At 40.4% G+C, this 25,585-nt stretch overlaps 1 protein-coding gene across 1 annotated transcript in view; it reads left to right on the forward strand.

Annotated features, from left to right (window-relative positions):
• The window catches only part of snd1 (staphylococcal nuclease and tudor domain containing 1), a 148,659-nt gene that overhangs the window by 15,539 nt on the left and 107,535 nt on the right, over positions 1 to 25,585 (forward strand). Inside the window, exons 10-11 of the mRNA XM_076296249.1 lie at positions 3,009 to 3,113; positions 17,332 to 17,433. Of these exons, the coding sequence (XP_076152364.1) occupies positions 3,009 to 3,113; positions 17,332 to 17,433 (207 nt within the window). The remainder of the gene's footprint in view (positions 1 to 3,008; positions 3,114 to 17,331; positions 17,434 to 25,585) is intronic.

Genomic DNA, 25,585 nt, shown 5'->3' on the forward strand with positions numbered 1-25,585 from the left:
AAACATCCTTTTAGACAAATGTCTTAATCACTGTTTTCTGTTTGTTTTTAAAGTTATTATACTGTCAATATCTTGTACAACAGACGTGATGGCGACATCTAAACCTCTATCTTCTCTAGTGACAAGCTTTTTGCTGTAAACAATATCAACTGAAGCGCACTCAGGTCATGTGAATGAATAGGCACCATTGCTCATTTGTGCATCATTGTATAAAGCCCACCACAACGATTTGATTGGTTGGCTGATTTTCATACGAACATAGAAGCTTGTCAGTGGAGCAAGGCCAGACCGAATTTCCCAACCTCAAATATTGAGGGCGGGGTTAAATTCATGCTGGCTTCCAGGCTGTCTTTTTTTTTTTTTAATTATTATTATTTTATTTTTAATCTCTCCACATTAGAATGAGATGGCTATTCTAAAATGTTCAGAAACACAATGGTCTACGCAGACACAAATCATTAAACCATATCCCTAGCTCATTGTTATGTTTGTTAGCAATTTTACAGACACAAATCATTAAACCATATCCCTAGCTCATTGTTATGTTTGTTAGCAATTTTACAGACACAAATCATTAAACCATATCCCTAGCTCATTGTTATGTTTGTTAACAATTTTACAGCAAACGGTAAAGTGATGTCTCTTGCCTGGTGCATTGAGCTGAAAGTTTCCTGAGTTTTAAGTGGAGATGCAATTTTTTTTCCCTCAGAGTTGAACTCTGAAAAATTAATGGCACCCATTTGGTTATGTAAAGGTGTTGCTCTGCAATCTGCTTACAAAACGAGTTTCTCTAGAAACTGCAAGACACATAAAAAAAAAAGCTTGTTCATGTGCTCAAGAATAAAATGTTTATTCCAGCTTCAGCTGGCCTCAGATCCATCATTGAGGCAATGTGAAATGGAGAAAATAATGAAGGTGGAGAGCTATGGGATGGATCTTACACTCAAACAGAAGTGTACTGGCCTGGGTGGTCTATAGGGGGGGCTGGTAGATAGCAGTGCTGTGAAGCTTTTGCTTCATACTTTTTGTTAGAGATGAGGGAAATACTATTAATCATTTATAGGGATTATATTCTGGTCATTGGGACCTGGTTCATGTTTTTGTATAGTTTGCACTGCAGATGAAGGGTCTTGATTAGCATGTTCGATTTCTCACTGGATTGCAGTGTGTTGTTTCCAGCTTGATCTGCAGGTGGCAGCACACACACACCACAGTAATGAGTGCAGTGACTCATGGCATTTGGACATCCCTCTTGGCAGACTGCGGAGAAGTGCTGTGCATATGCAGCTGCTAATTAAGCAGCAAATGTACTGGCCAGCCATTTTCTGCTCTTCCACCTCCATCTCAACACTCATCTCTCCAAAAAGGGGATGGCTTCTATTTCAGCTTATATGACCTTGTTTTATCTGTGTGTGTGTGTGTCGGTAAGAATGTCAGGGGGGCTAATTACCCTTATGAGGCTGTTGTGATGAGTGTGTTGGTTTGCTGATGACCAACATGAAGGCTTTTCTTTTCCTTCGTTCTGTTTGGCCCTGATTAAAGAATGATTGATTGGTTGGTTGGAAGTTACAGTTTTGTGTTGTACTATTCCTTAGGGACTGTATAGGTTTGGAGCCATGTTTGGTACGTTTGTGTGTGCACTCCTGTGTCCAGGAGAAGGGGAAAGGATACACTGATGACTTCAGTTTTGTAGTTCTATACTGGAAGTGGTTGAAGGTTTATTTGGAGAACATAAGATGTGTTTTTCTGAAATGGAGGATTCTGTATTCTCTCATAGTCATGGAAACAGCATCCAACTATGTGCATTTCACTTTGCAGCAGTATGCCAACCCCTGACTTCTCTTGGCTAATCACAAACTTGTCTACAGGCAGAAACTCTTGACAAATGGTTGACTGGTGCAACCACTTAGTATTTCCTTAATAATTTCTGCCTTGGTGCAACTCAGAGGTTCTCCCATTGGCTGTGGCATCAGAAGGGGGTTGTTAGCGAGTGTGTCACCATTGCTGCTTCTCTTCTCTGAAGTCGGAACAGTCAATTCTCCTCCACAGCCTGATCTCTCCTTTGGGAATGAACCATATGTAATATTTACAGAATCTGCTTTTGTTTTGTTTGCATTTGAAGAAAGTATTTGGCATGAGTCAGAATGCTGTTTTATTCCCCATCCCTGCCATATTTGCTTGGAACAATGTGAGGTGTTTGTGTTGGCTGTATGGTATCATGTCTTACTTTTTTCACACAGCGTCTTAATAGTATATTAGTGATCATACCAGATATTGGTTACCATTTATCACAGTCTGCTTGCTTTGAAATCTATTATTTCCTTTGTTCTGTTTTGGAGAGCAACTCTGATAAACGTACATTTTGTTGGAACATGCCCCCACTGCGTATTCTTAGGGTGCTTTCACACCTGGCTCTATCGTTTCGATTGGGTAAGCCTATATGTGAAAGCTGCAATCGCACTGTTTCGGAACAAAACAAACGGACCGAGACCGCTTGGACTCTAGAATAGTTCGTTTGCAGTGAGAAAGCAATTGGCCAGTTGTAGCAGAACAACTTGCTTGTGCTAACATTTTTGTAGGCCTACACATTAGGCTACAAGTTTATTCAACTTTTAACAAAGTAGAAATTTAGCTAGCCTTTGTTTTGAATTTCAAGCGAATGTCTTTGCAGCTAACTTTACCGGTGTTATGCGCGAGAACGGGAGAGAGTGTAAGCCTAGAAACACAGACACACACACACACACACACACGGAGTTCTTAATAAGTTAAATGTGGGGTTAAGTGTTAGGTGACTGCGGGATAGTCTTCAGCTGTCAAATGTAACCGATCTGGGAAAAAGTTTAATCTCACATGGATTTGTTATATAATTTGTTCCGATATAAATGCTGCCATGTGAACACAAATGAATCAAAGGACAATGGAGAAAAACTGTGAATATGTGAACTATGAAAGCACCCTTAATTAGTGCTTTTAATTAAAACTTCTTTCTTGTCCATTTTCTCTCACAGGTGATGCAGATAGTCAATGCTGATGCCATTGTTGTGAAACTGAACTCAGGAGAGTACAAGACAATACATCTGTCAAGCATCAGACCCCCCAGACTGGAAGGCGAGGTAAGCTTGCAGATTATCAACTGGAGGCTAGGATCAGACAAGGGTGAGGTAAGCTTGCAGATTATCAACTGGAGGCTAGGATCAGACAAGGGTGAGGTAAGCTTGCAGATGATCAACTGGAGGCTAGGATCAGACAAGGGTGAGGTAAGCTTGCAGATGATCAACTGGAGGCTAGGATCAGACAAGGGTGAGGTAAGCTTGCAGATTACCAACTGGAGGCTAGGATCCGACAAGGGTGAGGTAAGCTTGCAGATGATCAACTGGAGGCTAGGATCAGACAAGGGTGAGGTAAGCTTGCAAATGATCAACTGGAGGCTAGGATCAGACAAGGGTGAGGTAAGCTTGCAGATGATCAACTGGAGGCTAGGATCAGACAAGGGTGAGGTAAGCTTGCAGATGATCAACTGGAGGCTAGGATCAGACAAGGGTGAGGTAAGCTTGCAGATGATCAACTGGAGGCTAGGATCAGACAAGGGCGAGGTAAGCTTGCAGATGATCAACTGGAGGCTAGGATCAGACAAGGGCGAGGTAAGCTTGCAGATTATCAACTGGAGGCTAGGATCAGACAAGGGTGAGGGCTTTGGGCACAAGAGCAATGGGATAACAATGGAGACGTGGATATGGTGGTAAAGGTTTAGCAGTGATGAGCTGCTTGCTCCCATGTCTGAAATTATATTGCTATGTTCAGTTTCTTAAAATCTGTGGAATGTTCAACGGTGTAGCTAGTGCAGTCTCAAGGGAATTATGGGGAGGCTTAATAATAAAGAAAAGAACAGTTAAATATAGCAGTAGGAATAAGCATGAGAATCAGGCCTTAAGGATTACTTGCCTTCCGTGTGAACTTTGACCTTGCTGTAGCAAACTGATGACTTGACAAATATAGAGTTGGTCTCCAACGACTTCCCCCCCCAATGGCTGCCTTCATTAGCCTGGCTTTTGACTAATACCTATTCAAGCTTTGTCTTTTGCTCAGTTTGAGAGGCAAAATCTTCATACGCAGCTGTCCGACAGATACATAAATAACCTTAAACATGAGCAATGTAAGCTGCTCCTATCTATGGAGACTGTTCGTACTTTGTGTTTGAGTTGTGTTTTAGAACGTAGTTACCAGAGTATGGATTTAATCAGATCAAGAGGAAGCTTACGGAATAGCAAAGATAATATCCCCTGCATGGTAGCACAAGCTGTTATTGCACATTTACAAAAGTTCAAATGTGTCGCATCTAGGGAGGGGAAAAAAACGGTCACCACTATATTTATTTATGCGTTTGTTGTCTGAATCTATCGTCCTGCTAAAAGCCACATAGCCAAGTGTCCTTTGATGTAATTTCAAATAAATGCATTAGGGAGGCTAGGAGTGGATTTGGACTCTAGAGGTTTTATTGCTGTGCTGAAGTACTCAGGATGCAGAGGTTTGTTTCCTTCACAAGAACTGACCACACATTTTCAGAGATGACATGCAGATGAAATGGATGAGTTTGTCTCCTCTGAATCATCATTGCTTGTTTTCCTTCATTTTGTCTGTCTTTTTGTTCTCTCTTTCTTTCTTTCTCACTATCACTGCTTCGGTCTTCATTTGCTTTTACATCTGACACTCTTTCCTCCCTTACTCACTCACATACATACCCCCCACCTCCCCCTCCCCATTCTTTTGGGAGTCTCTTCTTTGGTCCAATACTGAGCTCTGTGCTCTCTGGCTGCCTCTCTGTACTGACATGTAGTTCTGCAGAGGCTACGGCTGCACCAGATGCTTTGACAGCATGCATTTTGTGCTCCACTGCACAGTCGTATGTTAGGGGCTGTTGAGTGAGAGGAGAGGGTTGGTTTGGCTTCACTCTACCACTCTTTGTGAATTTGCTTAAAGGATCACAGCATATAGTCATGTATGATCCTAACATGTGTTCCCACCCTCCCATGCACCCAGAGAGGTCAGTGTGTCCTTGAATCGGGGCTTCAGTCTTTAAAGGTACAGTGTACAAAGTACAAAAAGATGAAAAACATGTATTAATTATAAACTATGTTACTATGTTGTATGTTACCTATTGTATTTCCATGAGCATCAAATAGTTTATTTAGCCATTTCCTTTTTGAATTCTCTAAAATGTTATAGAAATTCAGTATAGTAAATAAAAAAGTGGTTGACAAAATACAGCTGCAAGCAGCGACAAGGGTGTCAAGCCGCTCAGCCGATGGAAATGAAGGAATAACGTGATTGGGAGTAGCGTAGTCAAGTTATCACTTTAATATGATGGCAACCAAAAATATCTCTACCAATACTGAAATGATAACAACGGCAGAGAACCTAAACATAAGGAAAAGTAATGAAATAAAGAATGTGAGGCACCCTCTGTCACCTGCCCTGCTTTTTCAGCACTGACCAAAGCACATTATGATATGATTGCCCTAATAAATATTTATTAAAAGAATGAATGCGATCACCTACTTGATAATTTGATCAAGAAAAAGTATGTGAACCCATGCTAAAGTTGACTAAAAAGAATAATAATAAATCATCTTTTGGAAATTGATCTTAATGTCTTAATTAACAAAATGAGGAAACACATTTTCAGGGCGAAGATCCTCCATCTTGCCAATTTTGCAAAACACCCCTGTCAGTGAAACATATTTTGATCTGTTGCCCTGCCTTGAAAACCAAAAGACAACAATTTTATCATCACAATTCTATAGCTGATGTTTTTAGTAAGGTCCCACTTTTGAAGGTTTTAGAATATCTTACTAGCATAGACATATTTAAGTTTCTATAACACACAATGCTCTGGCCATTAAATAGCCTTAGTTGCGGAAATGGCCTTAAATTAAACAAACAAACAAACAAACAAACCAATTTTCAGGAAGGACACCAATTTTCTTTGTGGATGAATAATGTATTGTAAATAAATAAATGTTCTTCCTTAAAATACAGGGGACATAAGTAAACACACTCCTACACACCCCTATGTTAAATTCCCACAGAGACAGGCAGATTTTTATTTTTAAAGGCCAGTTATTTCATGGATTCAGGATACTATGCATCCTGATAAAGTTCCCTTGGCCTTTGGAATTAAAATAGCCCCACAACATCACCTTCACCATACCTAGAGATTGGCATGGTTTTATCCCAGTTAGCCTTTATTTCAGCTAGCTAATAGCAAATGGTTCGCAAAATTGTTCTCAATTTGCATTGAGACATAATCTTATGGAAAGTACCCCATGTGTATACCTATGCCCCCTGTATTTTAAGGAACATTTATTTACAATACATTATTCATTAACAAAGGAAATTGGTGTCCTTAAAAGTTGGATTTTCCCTCATTTTATTAATTAAGGCATTAAGATCAATTTCCAAAAGATTTTTTTTATTCCTCTTTTTAGTCAACTTTAGCATGGGTTCACACATTTTTTCTTGCAACTTTATATTGTGGAGGATATGATTTTCTTTGATAACTATATTTTCAACCACATATCATTATTACCGCTAATAATAGGACTGTTATTACAAGTTGTAGGACTACAACATACTGAGAAATACTTTTAAAGTAGCCTAATCACAAAAAATAATTCATATTGACAAACATGTGGTTGGGATTTTGTAAAAACTTGCAAGCTGCTAAAAACAGGCTAAAGTTATGAAGTTAATTGATTGATTGATTACACATTGTGTTTGCACTAGAGATGTGCGGTTCGCGGTTAAACCACGGATCGGGCGGATGACATAAAGAAATATAATATTTTAATTAAATTCAGGCGGGTGGCGGTTGAACCAATCAAATGAAAAAAAAATATAGCCTATACATTGTTAAATTGTGTTACCTACATCCGAAAAAAACGAGCACACTTTGAAATAGTCAATTTCCTCAGGCAGTAATTTGGCCTAGTTGCTTCTATGCATGCTGCTTTGTTTAGGCTAGGCTACTATCAGAGATGGTGTTGCAGAATTGGTGTATTCCGATGTTTCACTGAGCAACCCCTCTCACGCACACACACACATGCACACTAAAGGTAACAAAAAGTGTAAATTAAGTAGCCTATCGTAGCCTACCAGCATTTTTTTCTCTCCAGTGTGCAGTAAGAAAGTAGAATAGGCTACAGTGCAAGTTGACCGATGATTCATCTCCCATGTCGCGTCTCGTTGCAGAGCCTTGGTAGGCCACTAAGCAAATCTGCAACCTATGAGCCCAGCTGCCAGTATTGGAGGAGGCCTAAACATCTCGTAGATGAGACTGCCTGGGTTATTTTGTTTTGATATTATATATAAAACACATAGGCATTGTAGCCTACCATTTAGGGAATAGGCATTTAAAAGAGAGACAGATTATGGAGTGATATGACTCAGAAATGACATCGGGCAATGGCAGTGCGAGATGTTCAGAACGTAAGAGGTAAAACTTCTACAAGCTCAATAACATCCACAGCGGAAAAAAGAAGGTAAGAAAAATAGATGTGTAAGGCAAGCAAGCAAGTTTGGCGGTTGTTACTAAAAATGTGAACATGCATGTTGTGTGGTGGACTTTCGGAATGAATAGAGTCGGCGTTTCTTTAATATCGAGGCGCCATAGTTGGTCTGATCAGCCTCCTGGTATAAAATGGTATAATTGCGCTGTCTATCTGAAAAAGATGCGCTCTCTTCCCATGCAGTCAAAATGAATGGGAGTCTTCAGAGCAGGCTTGTCATATCATCACCCTGACATGACAGTGCGTAAAGTAGCCTATAATGTGAATGACTTGTTTATTTTATAAGGATTTCTTTCTTTTTGCAAAAAATAAAGTACAATAGGCAATAATTAGTAGGCTAAATAGCAGCATGTTGAAATGATGTGCCAAATTGCTTTTTTTATTACAATAACATTGTAGGCTACAGGCCGATGTGCATTTTATTTGGAGACTGTTTTGCGAGACAGAGACTGAGTTTGCTGCTGATATTCTGGGGATAGGCTACAACATAGCCAATGTAGGACTTTAGCCTTTTAATATATTTGCTGCATTGGATCAGTCTTTCTAGAACAGGCAAGAGCTTTCTAGCCTCACGTCAGCAGCGCCGCATCACCCATATACATTAAAACAACCAGCGGATGGCGGGCGGTGCGGTTTTGAAAATTGGTCAAAAAACGTTGGTGCGTATGGATGGCGGATGGATGATAAGTTTTGCTATGCAGTTACGGTTGAAATAATAGCCATTCCGCGCATCTCTAGTTTACACATGTTAAAATTAGTTAAACGCGTTATTAACGGCGTTAACGGACACCTATTTTAACGGCGTCAATTTTTTTATCGCGAGATTAACGTTCATTTTGGTGTAACAAACTTTGTAGTTTTTTCACATGCTGTTGCAACAACTAGTAACGTTAGAACAACTACAACACCACACCGATCTAGCCAGACCGGAAACTAAACAATATGCACTGAGGAATGGAATGGAACAGAACATTGTATGTGCTGCATACACGCCCCCTTTTAGGGGGAAGATGACTGATATAATAGTGGAGAGCGAATTAAGTTCAGCAAGCTTAACTTTACATGTCATAACATCAACTAAACATAAGTCACACATTCATTCTATCACTTGTAATATGAACGTAGCCTATTTCCTACAACTAGGTGAGATAATTGGCTATGTTATAGTGAAGTTCCACAGTTAGCTAGCTAGCAAAGTCGCCACAATGTTCCGTACAGTCTGCCGGTTGGCAAGCTAACCATTTTGCATGGGATATTAGGCCTATACATGCTAAATTTGTATAATACATGGGGTATTGCAAACGAATAAGGTTGGTAATGTACATCGTTTTGACATGAGTAAGTTACATAAACACAATTCTTCTGCCTTGTTAGTAAAATGATTGCATGTCCTGTGAATTAATAACTAGATGTAACGTCAACGTGTGATTACTAGCTGTCTTTCAATGGTATAATGTTAATGTGTTTTCCGCTAAAATGGGGCGTGATGCAGATCAAATGTATCTTTATGATGATGCGCCGTTAGTAGGCTACGTAAAGGCATGCTGCACACACTTGGTTGGGCTAACGAGCCGGCCAAAGAGTAGTAGCCTAGGCTGACGCATTAGTTGTGTGCCGCCAAAGATTTTTTCACCGTCACTTGTATTGTTCTGTTATCAACACTCCTCTTTGGCTGCTACTATTTGCGATGCACACTGCTTTTGACATTCAATTACATTAGATTCCATTCTTTTCAATAAAATGCTGCACACCAGCATCGCACTATGCAGCCGTGTAAATCACGATTCAGTTATATTTGGTCGCTGCTCCATAAAATCCATTGTTCATCCAGTGTTTGCCTGTTAAAAACTTCGGCGTTGATGTGTGTGGCAAGTGACAGTGCACCATAGACTGTAGGCCTATAAAATGGCAATGCACTCATGTTGAAAAGTTCCTTATTTTCAACCGAACTCAAAGATAATGAATATAGTATGAATATAATATTTTCTGTTTGTTATGCCCTTTGTAATGTCTGTAAGCCTACATTTTGTGCATGCACTTCTGCAGTAGTATTTATTTCAGTTTATATCGGCTATATTTCTGAAGAATATATTGTGTTGCCTCAGGTCTGCTGCACATCTTTTGAAATTTAATTTGAAATAATCAAATAGACCTATGTCTTAAAGTTCAGTTAATAAAGTAACTTGCTTTGCCTTCATTTGAATCCCAATCAAGATAAACAATAATTGCTTTATTGTTAATATGGACTCCTGGAAAGTTCAGAAATGCAAAATAATAGAATTTTAATCATATGATAAAATATGTGATTAATCGTGATTAACTATAGGAATACAGCGATTAATCGTGATTAAAATTTTTAATCGTTTGACAGCACTAGTTAAAATTGGTAACTAGGCCAAATTTAAAAGATCATTGTTGTTTATTGCCTTGTCAAACTCTTATTGCGGGCATAAGCTTGATGTACTTATGTCATCTATCACTTACACTAAACCCTCAACCTTTGAGATTGTGGACTGGCCTGCTCCCACTGCTAAAACAAGCTAATTACGTGGGAGCCAGAGGGAGCCGAGCTCCCTTAGTGAGGACTGGCTCCCATAAAAACAAGAAAGTCAAAAATCTGAGAGGGTCTCTTATATCTGAAGGTGTCTGGCATTGTAATTTAATCTTAAACAATGTTATTAAACTTATTATCCATCCCTGTACAATCTCTTACCATTAGGCTAGGCTACGTTAAATTAAAATATAGGCTACTACTGGACATAGACCTACCCTACGCTCTTGAACGCAGCATGACTGCACTTCACCATCACACCACTATATGAGCAAACCGCATAGCCTAATATCAATTTGACAGCACTCGCAAGTTCGAAGAAGTCACCCTGCTTTGATGCGAGTGTTTTGTCTATTTACATAGGCGTCCATTGGGCTGAAAAAGTCCTGTTTGTTGTTGAACTTGCGCTTCGCCTCTTCTATGTTTATTGACAAAAATAAATTATGGCCCATAATACAGCCTACTTCAATGATTGTGTGAATTGATCTGCAACTATCATCTGCCATTCAGAGCTTCGGAAAGTTCCCAGATATTTTGAAACTGTTAGCAATCTCTGATGGCGGAATATTCAAAGGCTACCCGACAACATCTCATCATGCAGTGCACATTCCAAAATTGTTCGTCTATTTATTTCCACGGTTCAACACACGAGACGACTGAACACCCCGGTGTTGATATCACTATGTGTACATTAGCCTATAATACTAGAACATAATTTTGCTGCAATGATTTTTTTCATTTCTGCCAGTTAGTGCATTTTCCCGGTGTATAAGTTACAGACTACATGCATTACTGTGTTTTAGCCTATGTGAGACGGTGGTATGGTTCAAATGAGTTACGTTGTGAAATTGAGAATGGCACTCAGACGAAACTAAGTTTAGTCTATTTTTTTTGTATTGTGAAATTGAAATGAAATATGGACATTTGCAATCAATAATATGTTGAAATTAATTAAAAGAAATACATTTCTATCAAATCTGTCAAGTTATAGCCTTGCGCATACTGCGGAAAAGCGCCACTCGCGCCTAGGCTATTTAATTGTATCGCCTTTAGGCTGTACTGGATGTGCCAACTTTTTATGAGAGAGAGACCCCCTTAAAGACAAAAAGATAATTTGAGATTCCGTCCCGTAACTAATTTTTTTCATGGGTTTAACAGGGTTTTACGGGTTAGAGTAATGTTGTCAAATAAGCCATTACTTCAATTCATCGTGTTTCCTTACTCTCTGACAACATGATGGTGATAATTTTTGGAATGGTTACAGTTTATTTTCCATTATTTCCTACATACTGGTCCTTTAATCCAAACCTCTGCTCTTCAAATGCTTTCTTGTCCTTTCTCTCTCCCTCTCTGCCTCTGGCTTTCTCCCTCTTTTTTCCCCTCACTCTCTCCCTCTTTTTTTTCCCCACTCTCTCCCTCATGCTCTCCTCATGTGCGTGCACACTCAGCTTTAGGGGGGGGGCTATCTGAAGGTCTTATGTGTTGACCAGACCAGAGATAGACTGTGACAACTGCTACTCAGCCTCTCCACTCTATTCTCGCTGCAGGCTTCCCAGAGGGAGGGCTTCCCCTCCCAGAGGGGACAGCATTAGCCATGATTGACAGGGTGTGGACCCAATGTATTTTGATCAGTGCAACGTGACGTTACATTCAGGCCTCCTCTTTTTATTTGATTATTTTTCCCCTGTTCCTCCCTTGAACTGAGCATTGCTGTCTTTTTTTCATTTTAGAGATGCGTTCTATTTTGAGAAATACATTCCAGTAAGCTCTTTAAGGCTATGCAGCAGGACAAACTAAACCAGAGTCAAAAGAAAGCTTATGCCAGAGTAACTAGTCCTACCATGTAGGTATTATATACAGGGCTGTACAGTGCAACATATTTGTCGCACGTGCTACAGTCTGTGCGATGGATGATTTACAATATATATACTTGCAGCTTGTTAAACTACACTTGCAGGCATGCAACGCAAATTAAGCACTCACCGATAAAAGCGCACACCCTTCATTGAGGAGCAACCAACTGTCGTCGCTATCAGAAACTTTAAACTGACGTCACTATCAGAAACTTCTGACACAATGCAATCTCGCAGAAGCCTATTCAGGTGACGCTACATCCATTAAAAGTAGGGGTTGTTGGCTAATTGGCTATTGCCTCAACTGGCAGCCTGATCATTTAACCCTTAGAACCCAATTGACGCAAAGTGCGTCAAAAAACACACCCTTTCTTCTGTTACATTGCTCCGCAACTGTTCATCACAGCGAGACCTTTATTGCGTGACAGAGCAGAAGTGGGACTTTCCAACGAGACCACGCACTTGTCTGTCTGTTAAAGTATGAAAATAAAAAAAAATCATGAAATGAAATCAAATTGCATCATGTTTACAGTCTATACTTCTCTGCGTTCACCTGCACACCCATTACTCTCGTTTGAATTACTCGCGAACCTGTGATCGCATAGGTATGGCAAGCATATCAGATGATAGAGGAGACACAGGGCTATCCATTAGTACCATGTATATCGATCCTTCTGGCTTATAAAAACAGATGAAGTGACTGCAAAATAATAACGTCATGTACACAAACCAACGCTGCACACCCATTACTCTCGTTTGAATTACTCGCGGACCCGTGATCGGATAAATATGCCACGCATGTCAGATAAAAGAGGAGACACACAGCTAACATTCTTCTGGGTTATAAAACAAATGAAGTGACAGCAAAAATAATAACTTTATATAGCTCGACTTTAGGGATCGACCGATATGGATTTTTTTAGTGCCGATACCGATTTTTTTCCCATCAGCCTTAGCCGATGACCGATACAGGCTGCCGATTTTCTTGAGCCGATATTTGGAGCCGATACTGCTTTTGCTCCCTCAATTTACATCATACAAATGACACATAATTACACAAATGATGATAACAAATGTTATAAGTTTATTGGACTTATGGATGGGTGCACTGCATATGGTTAACTGTGCAAGGGTAAAAGGCTTTCATCAACATCTTACAACACAGCCTTGATTATGCATTGCTTGCTGACATATAAGACATAATTCAGGTCATCACAAAATGTCCTGTCAACACATTTAAATAATTTAAGAAAACAATAAGCCTGAAAAGAAGCTGAAATAAAGTGCTTGATTTGTAATTTAAGACTGCATGGTTTCAATTTTTTTTTCTAAAAAAAGCTGCCAGATTTGTCAACCACAGAACATAAATCAGCAGAGGAAAATAACGTGCGTCAGATGTTTCTGTTCTAAACGGCATCAACGTTAAAAGGTATAAAAACATATCTCTCAAAGTTTTAAAAGCTCTCCTTCAGGTAGCGCAGCACTCATATCATATCGCTGTGATGCGTGTGTCCCACTAAGTGAGACAGACCAGACGCACACACAAACTTCTGTTTGGTAGCTAAGGAAAACTCAACCACCATTGAACTAGATTGATAATGATAACGTTAGCAAACAGCTCTAAACACAAATAAGGCATACACGGTACACTTATGTCTGGTACATGATAAACGTTAACACGAATTAATATTCAACAACGTATAACACGTCTCTCATTATTAAAGCTCTGATATCACTGCGATGGCAACTCCGCCCAGCTCGAAGGGAGAGGGGGAGGGAGAGACACACACACCATACGCGTCTAAAACTCAGCCAGGTGGTTGCTGAATTAAACTCCCACAAATACCATGGAACAACGTTGGCATTACTTAATCATATGACCAGTGTTCGTAACAGCTACCGCTACCGCATGCATATGGATAGCCTACAACTTAGCTAACTTAGCAACTTAGCAGTTTTATAGACGAGGGATTCAGCATTAAATAAAGTATCTATCTATCTATCATTCACGTTTTCCATTTGGACCCACAAACTTGCTTCCACTTTCAAAGTGTAAGTGTAATATTTCAGCTAAGTCAAACAGTTAAAAGATGCTTTGAAAGTTTAAAGTTTACTGTTGACTTGAAGAGCATGCTTTGTCTTGTCTTGAAGAGCATGCTTTCAGCACTCTGCTAGTGGGGGAGGGGCAGTCTGCACGTGAATTGACACAGAGCTGCCTGTGGACGCCTGTATGTAAATAATGTGGGGAAAAAACTATCGGCGAACACAGCCGCTTATCGGCCGATGCCAATACACGTAAAAAATGCAAATACCGGCCCGATATATCGGCCGGCCGATATATCGGTCGATTCCTACTCGACTTACCTCACGTTTTTGTCTGTTTTTGTGGCAAAGCATGTTTATAATCCAACGCTATTGTGTGTTTCTCTATGGCAAAGAATGTTCATAATCCGGTTTTGAGATCCTAGCAAATTCCTGCATGGCATCCAATTCAAGGCTCACATTGCATCCCAATTTGTTCGACAAAGAAACACCTTGCTCCCTATGTTGATGTATTCCATGCGATCTGCTTCGGTGGCGGGAACGTAGTAATTGAAACACCATGCCTGGGTACGTAATCGCTCTCAAGTACGCCCTCTGTTCGCTGGTTGGTCCAAAGATTGTTAAGGCGGAGTCGGCTGCCCAACTGCCGAAGTAAACGAGCGCAAATCAACCTACAGTATTCCAGATGGAGTACTGTAGGGAAAAGAAATCGACCGGAAGTACGTAGACAGGCCAAGGCCAGGCTATCTTTCTGTAATGTAATGCAAAATTTCTATGATTTTGGTGAGCTCTACAGGAATGACGAGGAACTATCTCAAGATTTAAATAGTTGCGTATTCTATTACTCAAACAGTATTACCCAACATTGGAGAGCATTGACTCTGACACTGATATAGAACAAACAAAATAAATGAAACCCTGCATGGAATTTATCTGGGAATACTGAAGGTAGGGGCGAGCTACCTCGCTGGCGTCTTTCATTTGGTTCCTTGGTTAAAATATATTGTAGGCTATGTTTGTTTTGCACAAAATTGTGTCTTCTAATAAACTTAAACATAACACATTCCTGTGAAATCCCTGACTGCGCCTTCAACGTTACCCTATTATTACTTGTTGACATCAAACCTCAACAGGAACGAACAACAGCTGTTCCCGCAGTTCACTCCCATTTTTTTTTTCTTTTCTTTTCATGTGACATTTTTGCGGCAGAGTAACTAGTCCTACCATATATGAAATTAGAAAGAGGCCACACATCTCACACCCAAAGTAGAATGAACAAAGTTGATCCAGGCCATCTTGCAATAGCCTGCATTGCAATTTCTGGATCACCTTGAATCATAGATCAATGAATGTTGTTGCGCTGCATCGCTAACTGACAATACACATTGGAAATGTGCGCATGTCTGACATGAAGTCATTTAATTTCACTCTTGATACATCTGAGTGTGAAAGATGGCGTACGCAACATTTTTGTGCATACGCAAGCGTTGTACATGAGGCCCTTTAAAAAAAAAAAAAAAAAAAATCAGTTTGAGGAAAAGTCTCACATTTTTCTTTGGGAAAACAGAAAGCACCCTGCTTCATGATGTCACCAATATTATGAAGTAGACCAGTCCCTTTTGTTAAAAAATAAGTCCGTTACAGAATGTTGCCATCCCAGGGATGGTGTTCTTTGGATTAAAACACTTACCCCTCTTCTTCCATACATAATGTTGACATGGCCAAACAGCGTAGATTTTTCTGCAGACTTTAGCATTGTTTTTCTATGCCTGTTTTTGAGTAGTAGCTTCTTCCTTTGAGCATAGCCCTTCAAATTGTACTGATGCAGTACTCTCTCTACTTTGCATGTAGATACTTTCTTACCAGTTACCTCCGACAACTTTAATAATCTCTTAACTGTTGTCTGTAAATGCTTTTGAACCTTATCAAAATAAGATAATCTGTACGACTTGGGACACTTGTCCTTACTGAATGATTCGATAACTGGTCCAGTGGTTTCACTAGTGACTAGTCCCCTCTGCTGTTGGCTTCTGTAAGAGGGGTACCAGACACTTGTGGTTGACTATCTCGCCAGTGGCTCATTTCTCTTACAATTATTATTGTAATTATTTATTTGTTTAAGAATGTTTTGGTAGTGAGTGTTTATAATATAGTATCTTCATCTTTCTGGGTATGAGCTACAGTATCTTACAGTGTAGGCACTTTTTGTGCTCTAAAAGTTTTCTGACATTTACCTTCCCTCATATTGTAGTTGTATGCTTTGTGTAGGACTGTAAGAACATTATCTTCTCCTCATGAGTCAAGTACTGTGTGCTCAGAGCCAATCAATGCCTCTTTTGCCACCCACATTGATGGGGGAGTTTCAGCTTCTCTTCTGACAGAACTGAGCTCCCCCCCCTCCATTTTCCAGCACCCGCTGTCTCTTTTCTTTAGCCTGCACTCCAATGCTGTGACCTCACAAGGTGATGTGATATACCACTTTCCATCAAGTACTGAGACCCATGTGGCCTCCTCCCCCATGTGTTTGTTTGGCTGCAGGGGGAAGGAATGACTGTAGTTATTTGCAGGCAGATGAAAATGGGTCGTCCTCACACTGTCTCAAGACAGATATAAAAATCCTGTTGGGGAACTCGCGATTTCTTTCTCCCCCTTTTCTTTGGTCTTAATTGGAAGTGTTCTCGGTCCATCTTGGTGATTTCTGTCTGTCTCCGTGCATGTGTTCGTCTGTGTGTGAGCATACTACATAGGGTTCCTTCATTTCTACTGATTTCTGTCTGTCCCCGTGCATGTGTTCGTCTGTGTGTGAGCATACTACATAGGGTTCCTTCATTTCTACCTTTTCTAAAAACTTGGTCGGAAAGAGAGGGATGCCACCATTTCACATCAGTTTCTGCTTTGACAGCAATAATGTTAAAGATATCTATTGGTTGTTTATAGTCATTTTCATGAATGTGTCTTCAAATATGAAAATGGATTCGATTTCTGTACTGTAAGAATGTGCAGAGTATTGTGTTATTCTGTCATTCAGTATGGCCTGCTGTTCTGAGCTCTGCAAAACAATGATGATGAGTCTTCAACCAATCCCCTCATGAGAGGGATGTGAAGTGGGGAAAGCAGAACAATCCTTGTTGTTTTCTTGTTTCGTTTATTTAATTGAGTATTCAGATGGGGAAGATGGAGAAGCCAGAGTTTAGTAAGGAATCAGTGAATCCATATTTAAATGAGTCCAATTGTCTCTGAAGATTGTTGTCTTTTTTCCTGCAAGTCTTCACTGTGTGATGATCATTTGGTTTGTCTGTCTTTTCTTTTGTTCTCTCAGGAAAAGATCAAGGACAAGGACAAGCGTTTCCGCCCACTCTATGACCTTCCCTACATGTTTGAGGCCAGAGAATTTATGAGGAAGAAACTAATTGGAAAGAAGGTATGTACCCCGTTGACCAAACATTTTCCTCCCTTTAAGCCAGGGCATAGAACTATGCACGTCTATGCTCTGTAAATCCACTTCTATGATAGTGGATCTGAAGGACACATCTCTGTTCCAGATAACCTACTCTTAGCTATTTGACACTATTATTTCATTGTACATTCCTGCAACTTTTCTTTCATAGTTCATAGAAAAGTTAGAATGGAGGGCCCCAGCTGTGGCGCAACTGGCTGGGACCTGCACCGTACGCCGGCGACCCGGGTTCGATTCCCGCCCCGTGGTCCTTTCCGGATCCCACCCCTGCTCTCTCTCCCATTCGCTCCCTGTCACTCTCCACTGTCCTATCATTAAAGGCATAAAAAAGCCCCAAAAATATATTTAAAAAAAAGAAAAAGTTAGAATGGATGAAGCTGAACAACGATGTGAATCCAAATACACACTTGCGTCATTAGCACAAATCAAAATAGGAATGAATGAAAAATCTTGAATAAAATCCACTAAGTCCTTTGATATATCAGAGTTCTGTTCAGAGTTAACATTCTTTATCTCCTAGTATTGCTCTGAGATGTATTTCCTGTCTCGGGTTCTGTCCTGTAAAAGTCTCTCATATTCTGTCAGGTGATAAGGGTATAAAGATGCCAAGGTATGCCGTGGAAATTGCATGTTCATCATGTTTGAGCTCATTAAAATGTAATGGGATGCACAAAGTGGGCTTCATGAGGGGTTTATTGCACGGTTAAAGTGCTGCTGTTCCCTCACCGTTAAGTGTTTATGTGCGGCAGAACAAGAAGGGAAAGTCATTCGGAACACATTGCAGTGTTTGTGTGTTCAGGCTTTTCATCAGCAAGTGCTTACACTACTCTGAAGCTGCTATAAACGTCTGGCAGCCCTGCACTCCAAGTGCACTTTCCTGTTCTGGTTTGAAGATATAGTGGGGATGATGAAGCCATACCAGCACTTTAGGGTAGTAAGTCAACAAGCCAATGATCCCTCATAGATATCTCTCCTAACCCTTATGTTGACGCTGGCTATACTACAAATGAGGGGGAGAGAGTAATGTTTTTTGCCAGGCAGGTTGAAGAGATTGCGTTTTCTTGTAGGCCCAAGACAAGGTGTGTGTGTGTGTGTGTGTGTGTGTGTGTGTGTGTGTGTGTGTGTGTGTCTGTGTGTGTGTGTGTGTGTGTGTGTGTGTGTGTGTGTGTGTGTGTGTGTGTGTGTGTGTGTGTGTGTGTGTGTGTGTGTGTGTGTGTGTGTGTGTGTGTGTGTGTGTTGCAAAAACTGCTTATCTAATAAAAATGTGTTAATCTTATATAAAGATCAAAAAATCAAGTTGGTATTGTTTTCAGTATAAAGACACTAACCTAGTGCTTTCTCGTAAAATCATTTGACTTAACTTAAGCAATTTGACTAATTTTAAGACGTGAAAACAAGCAAATTCGTCTGCTAGTACATTAAGCAAATTTGTCTTAAAACAAGCAAATTTGGCTGCCAGCGCATTTAAACAATTTGTCTTGAGTCTTCTTAGAAAATTTGTCTTGATAAGTCTCCTTAGTCAGACTCTTTTTAATGTGTGTGTGTGTGTGTGTTTTACTTATTTGTACCAATCATCATCATCGGGACTTAACATAAGATCATTGCAGAGCTTTTTGTATAGAAACTATAACATTCCCATTTATTCTCTCTTTGTTGTTGCTAGGACACAAGGCTGTCTATGAATACACTCAACAACCTGACTGAAGGGCAAGCGGTTAAAACTGCTGTTTTCCTGCAGCTGTGCTGCTGCTCTAGCAACAGCAAAGGCAAAATTAGATTAAAGTTTTCTTCTTCAAAAGATACAAATTGCTGAGCTCATTACTGTGAATACTGAAGTCAGTTTAGCATAATTTGGATTGGGATATATGTAGGTCTATGCCTTTTGATATTGTTAATAATAAATTATATGCCCTGGTGGATGTGCTGTCTTATTACAGTGGAAGGGTTTGAGACAAAAGGTTCCTCTGGAAGTAACCATTCTGCTAACTGTGACTTGCTGCACAGCTTTGGAAAAGGTTGGGAGGTGTCAGTTGAGGCAGATACTGCACCTTACTTCCATCCCCTTTATATACAGCTTCATTGGCTGTTCTGTAAGCTTCCTGACACAGCAGTAAAGTCCAGAGGGACCAGCTCTGGCTGCTAGCAGTCAGCATGGTTGTATATGTTTGGCTCAGGCTGTAGATAATGTTTTAGTATCAGTTTTAAAGCATTGACTTCTGCTAATAAGCCACTGTACTACCTTCAGACACGAAGACATAGGGCCCGATCATGACATTTTAAAGTGCATCATCACTCGTCAAAAGTCTATTCAAATTAGTAGGATGTCCAGTTCACATTGGGAGGGGTTTCCCTATCAAAAGTGGAGCGCATGGCGTAACAAGGTGTTCCTAGGTCTTTTAATCAGTCATATGGGTGTGTTTGGGGCGTAACATCATTTTAAACCAATGAGAATGACATCTGTCATTCCCTTCAACGGCGCAATGCGCGATATGTCAAATAAATGCATCGGTATTTTGGCATTCAAAGGCGCATTTGAAGGAGGCTGCTTGCGAGACCGTATAGAATAGTCATTCTTAAACCATGCTTTACTAAAACCTAGCATAGCCTTCACGCATTTGCACTCGTCTATTATTTGAACTCATTGGCAAAGTGAAACTAACTTCACCAAGGAGTCAGTCAACGACAAGACAGTTATATGCAGTTACTTTCACTATTGACTGACAATGGGTTACCACCGAAAACATAGGCTGGAAAAAGCAACACTTACCCTAATATTGCTCAAATGACTGAATAAAACAACATTTATCCTGCAGAGGAGTTGCTTATATCTCGTGACAGTGCGTCTTCAGCTATGCTCCATATGTGTCTCTCGTCTCTCCCCTAATCACTTTTAACCGTCATTACCAATTTGCAAATGATGGTGAATAACTACTCATCATGAGATGTACAGTATTTCGTAATATCTTTGTTCTAATTATGTTTCCCATTGTAATCGTGCAATTTGTAATGCTTTGCATGGATGTTCGCCGGTGTGCGTTTGTGGATGAGAGAAGCATGGTGCGTTGTGCACCTGCCCATATCACTGTTGATAATGTGCTCTTAAAATAACATATAAACAACTCGCCATGGACTTCAGACCAGGTTTCTCTTGGTCAGTGGTAGGGCTGCACGATATTAGGAAAACATGCGATATGCGATAACATTATTGAGTCCTGCGATAACGATATAACTTGCGATATTTAATTAAAAAAAATAAATAAAAATATCCATTCTACTTGCTGCTAGCATAGACTTTAGGGTTGGGGGGGGGGATAAATGTATACATGGATTTCTATGCAACATCATGAAAACATGTGTGCGCAACTAAGAGGCAGAAAGCACCATAGAACAGCATAGAGCAGTGCTCTCCTTGAATAGAATAAAATGAGTTGTTATGCTGAAAACTGCACCAATTCGAAATCACGATGGTTAGAGAATGTTCAATATGTTCAATATCCCTAACGGAATGCATGTCTTCACCAAAAATGACAAAATACAATGTTATATTAATAAAGCAAATAAACAGCAAACTCTGAAATATAGCCTGAAATGAAATGGTATATCATTGAGACAACAGGGGTATACAAAAAATTCCGATTGTAGCTTACAGCAGCCGACTATTTAGGTTAAGTTTATAACGTTGTGGACGGCCACCAAGCGTCTTCTGCCCCATGGCTGCGCGCGCATCTAGTTTTGTTGGTAAACGAGAAACCCGTGTATAATTACAGAAATAAATGTATAATTTTCTACATAAAAAATAGAAAAAAATATGTAGCCTGGGCTATATATGGCCTGATGAAAGTGGACAGCTAGGATACCTACTGACTAGGCTATCGAAGTTGTGTGGAAAATCCTCCTAAAAGATGGATAGACAGCCAATCTGAAAACTTGTGCACCAACCAGCGGAATATTCCACATTGCCAGCCTTCGCTGGGCCTAGCAAAAAAGCTACTTAGCCTAAGCTATATCGCGGCGGTCACTCATCTAAAATCTTAAGTAGCCCAGTCTGTAACCTCATACGCTGCGCATCCCACGCTAGACTACGAGGGCAGCGGAAAGTGAAAGTAAGGGGCTACGATCGCACAGTCCAACGAAGTAGGCTAAACAACTTTTACAAATAACGAATCCTGATTACCTCTCTGCTGCTGTCTGGGGCTTTTGCTAAATGCAAATCATGAAATACAAGCCTTACAGACAGTGAAAGATATCTTCTGATCCTATAACGATAACGAAAGAAATTGTTTATTTTAACACGGTGGGGAAGGACGCATTTGGCGCTGTGCTTGTAACACGTCATCCTTCATAAAACCAAAATATTTCCATATAACAGACGCGCTTTTCCTTTTAGTGACCAATCCCTCTTCACCCAAGTGTAACCTACCTTGTTCGACTCACTATCTTCAGCCATCACGATTTAGCTCCCACCAACACCTAAAACACCGCGCACCTAAACTGGATCAACGGGCTTCTCGGGCAGCATGACAGCATCGGTTTGGTAAAATATGTTGACATTCAAAAATGTAGAAAATTTATCAAAATGTATCGAAAATTAAGTAATCTTGGCGGTATGTCTATCGCAAGCATTGATATCGCGATAACGATAGATTTTAGATATATCGTGCAGCCCTAGTCAGTGGAGTAATGTGTTTTAGGTAGTGTACTGAAACGCGCCAGATCCCTCCTCAGGTCGTTAGTTGCCACACCCCTTGGCACATTTCTCAAAAAAAGAGATGTGCAAAATAAGAATTTAAATGTTGCGCCAAGAAAATAACCGGTTTCCCGCCATAGGGCCCCTAGTCTGTTTTAGCTATACATGATATTTTGCTTTTTCATGCATTGCAAATTCCTTGGAACTGCATTTCTAGTTTGTTTATTCTTGAACAACATTGTTGCATTGTTATTAATTTTTTTCCTAATTGGTTGCGATTTTCACACGTTTGTATCGATTTTTAGCTGATTCACAGTGCATCGTTACATCAACAATTGGAGGTCCATTATGACTCTGAGGGTAACTATTTGATGAAGTGAAAAAGGGGCAGACACTGAAGGAGTCCATTTCAGATTATTTGATTCCCTTTGAGAGGAGTGCTGAGCGGTGTAGGCTGAGAAGTTTCCTCTCTATCAGTAATTAAGGTAAACCTTTGGAAGAGACCCCCCCACCTTTCTCTTTTATTCAAGCAGTGCTTGGTTGTGACCATAATCCAAGGCCAGATTTGGTGAACTTAATAAGTAGTGCTTCTGTGCAGTGTCTCAGCCTCAGCAGAAAAGTCAAATGAAAATGTAGCATTAATCCACTTATCAGGAGAGAGCACATTCGGATAATCCCAGCCTCTCAAAGTGGCTCCTGTTTTGTGTATGTGTGTGGCTATTTCAAGTTTTATGTGGTGCTTTTGATTCTTGTATGTGTGTGTTTGTGTGTGTATTCAAGAAGAACACAGTCACACTATGAGACCTATGGTTTTGTATATGTGTGTGTAAAATGGGAGCTTTCTGTTTGAATCACAGTCAGTGTGTATATAGGTGAGGATCTGAAATCATGAGTGGGTATATCATAGGTGTTTTTGGTGTTCAAATTACCACCGGCTGCTCCAATACTGCTTAGTCTTGCACTCAGATGAAGTCATCTCCTCCCGGACAGGGTTTAAAGAGAATTACAGCTGTGTCTGCCGAGAGAGGCTCACTTTAATCCATAAAATATGTATTACAAACCCCCACCCCCACCACCACCACATCTAGTGCAGCAGCATTAAACTGTACCCAGATGTATATAAGCTTGCTGTGAATTCATGATTTCAGCTTGCATGTCAGGCTCTCTTGCTATCTTGTGCTCCATCACTCTCACAGGCTCTAGTGTGTGATTTTGCTCTGTTTCACCCAATGGTGTAAGTTAGGTCAGTAAGTATTTAGACACTTTTAGTTTTTTTACCTCTGTATATCACCAGAATGGATGTGACTACTAACCTGTCCCTAACCCTAACGTAACAAAACAGTGTGCTCGAATTGTAGACCTGCAGCTTTAATTCAAGGGGTTGAACAAAAAATATCACACTAATTATTTAGGAATTACAGTAATTTGTATACTGTTACCCTGTTACTGTAGGCTATTTTGGTAATGGTAGGTACATCATGTAGGTATGCAGTTCAATTTTGATTGAATTTTGGATTCAAAATGTTATCTTTTTTTAAATATATCTGTTTGAAGTTAAGCAATGGTGCATTTCTAGGTATTGGGTTTATTTTAAATGATAAGGGAAAATGAATGTCTACAGTCAACAAGTGTTAAAAATGATCAAATTGCTTTGTATTGCATCGAATCACACCGAATCAAATAAATCAACCCTGTATAATATTATAGCCCATGCATCTAGATTTGCATCAGTCTTGTAAGGGAGAGGTATACACTCTAGTAGTTAGCTTTATAAAACTGGATTTAAATAGCCGGACGAGCCATACCCACAATAAAATGTAGGGTCTGGGCACTCACCGTTGGCAGTGCTCAGTCCGAGGGGCGGGATAATCGGTTCTCTTTCAAATTCCCTCTGCACGCAATAGGACGGCTATGAGTCCCATGCGTTTTCCCACCAGCAGAGCTAGTTGGCTAGTTCAAACTTTTGCCAACTTAAAAAAAGCTTATCTCGTGTCACGCTGTTCGCCAACAGCAACATCCATCATCTTTGTTTTCAAGTAGCAGGGAATTCAAGCCAAACCGTTGCAACTCTGCAATCAATCATTATGTTAAGCCCGCCTAACGTCTCTATACACGATTTGATTGGCCTGATAGAAATGTAATTTTTCCAGCTCACAAGCCAACGGAGAGTTGCTAGACTAGCCCTGGCAGCAAATGTAATTTGATTAGTAGATTTCTAGGCTAGGATTTAAATCCTGTCAGCCATGAAATATATTTTATTATTAGGGCCCCAGCACTGAATGGTGCAAAAGCCCTATTGTTTCTGGGTGGAGGAGGAGGATTATTATTATTGTTGTTGTTATTATTATTATTATTATTATTATTATTATTATTATTGGTATCCTGCCACGCTTTACCTTTTTTGAGGTGTCTCCCATGGGCGAAAACTCATTTGGCGCACACAACAGGTGTCCGATAAAGCGGTCCTGGAACAGGCTTGGTCCCGAGTGTGGCCCCCTTATGTCACTTAGTCTCGTGGTTGGCATATACTTTCAGCTATGCACACCAAATTTGGTAGGTGCGTTTTTTTCCGAAGTCAAATCCCCACCACACTGGAAAGTTGAAAATGGATAGTAGCCTACAAGACTAAGTCAAGTAGCAAAATTTACAGTGGAGGAGGTTGTAAAACTTGCTAGCTGTATAAGTATATATACTCTTTTGATCCCACGAGGTAAATTTGGTCTCTGCATTTATCCCAATCCGTGAATTAGTGAAACACACTCGGCACACAGTGAACACACAGTGAGGTGAAGCACACACTAATCCCGGCGCAGTGAGCTGCCTGCAACAACAGCGGCGCTCGGTGAGCAGTGAGGAGTTAGGTGCTTTGCTCAAGGGCACTTCAGCCGTGCCTACTGGTTGGGGTTCGAACCGGCAACCCACCGGTTACAAGTCCGAAGCGCTAACCAGTAGGCCACGGCTGCCCCCCAAATATATATAGCTGTCCTGAAAGGCTGGGCAGTAACAAGCTCACTATTAGTGAAGTTACTAGCTACATTTCTTAGGATAGATTTTTGTCGGAAACAGATTGCTCTTCAATAGCTTCTGCAGCTCACAGTAACGAGCTTCCTTCTGGACGCCCATGAATGTAAGTTCAGTTCAATAAATCTGACAAATGTGATGCATTTGTCCATCGAAAGCTGGGAAGAGACGGGCATTGATCTTTATTGCACACCCCTGGCAGGTAAGCTGAATTCAATGGTACCCATGGGCAAAAACAATGGTACCCATGGGCGAAAAACTCATGCCATTTGGCGAACACATCATCCCTCACAGTCTCCACTCGGGGACAGAGATTTGCTCCAGGATGTGGCCCAGGGACTCCATAGTGCCCCCTCCTGTCATTCAGCATTGTGGTTGGCATACGGTTTCAGTGTTTCCCATACATTG

Source organism: Alosa pseudoharengus, unplaced genomic scaffold, assembly GCF_046254945.1.
Source record: "Alosa pseudoharengus isolate Yale_2024_CS ecotype anadromous, Long Island Sound unplaced genomic scaffold, YU_APseudo_1.1 YU_APseudo_1.1_scf_20, whole genome shotgun sequence".
Lineage (NCBI taxonomy): Eukaryota > Metazoa > Chordata > Actinopteri > Clupeiformes > Clupeidae > Alosa > Alosa pseudoharengus.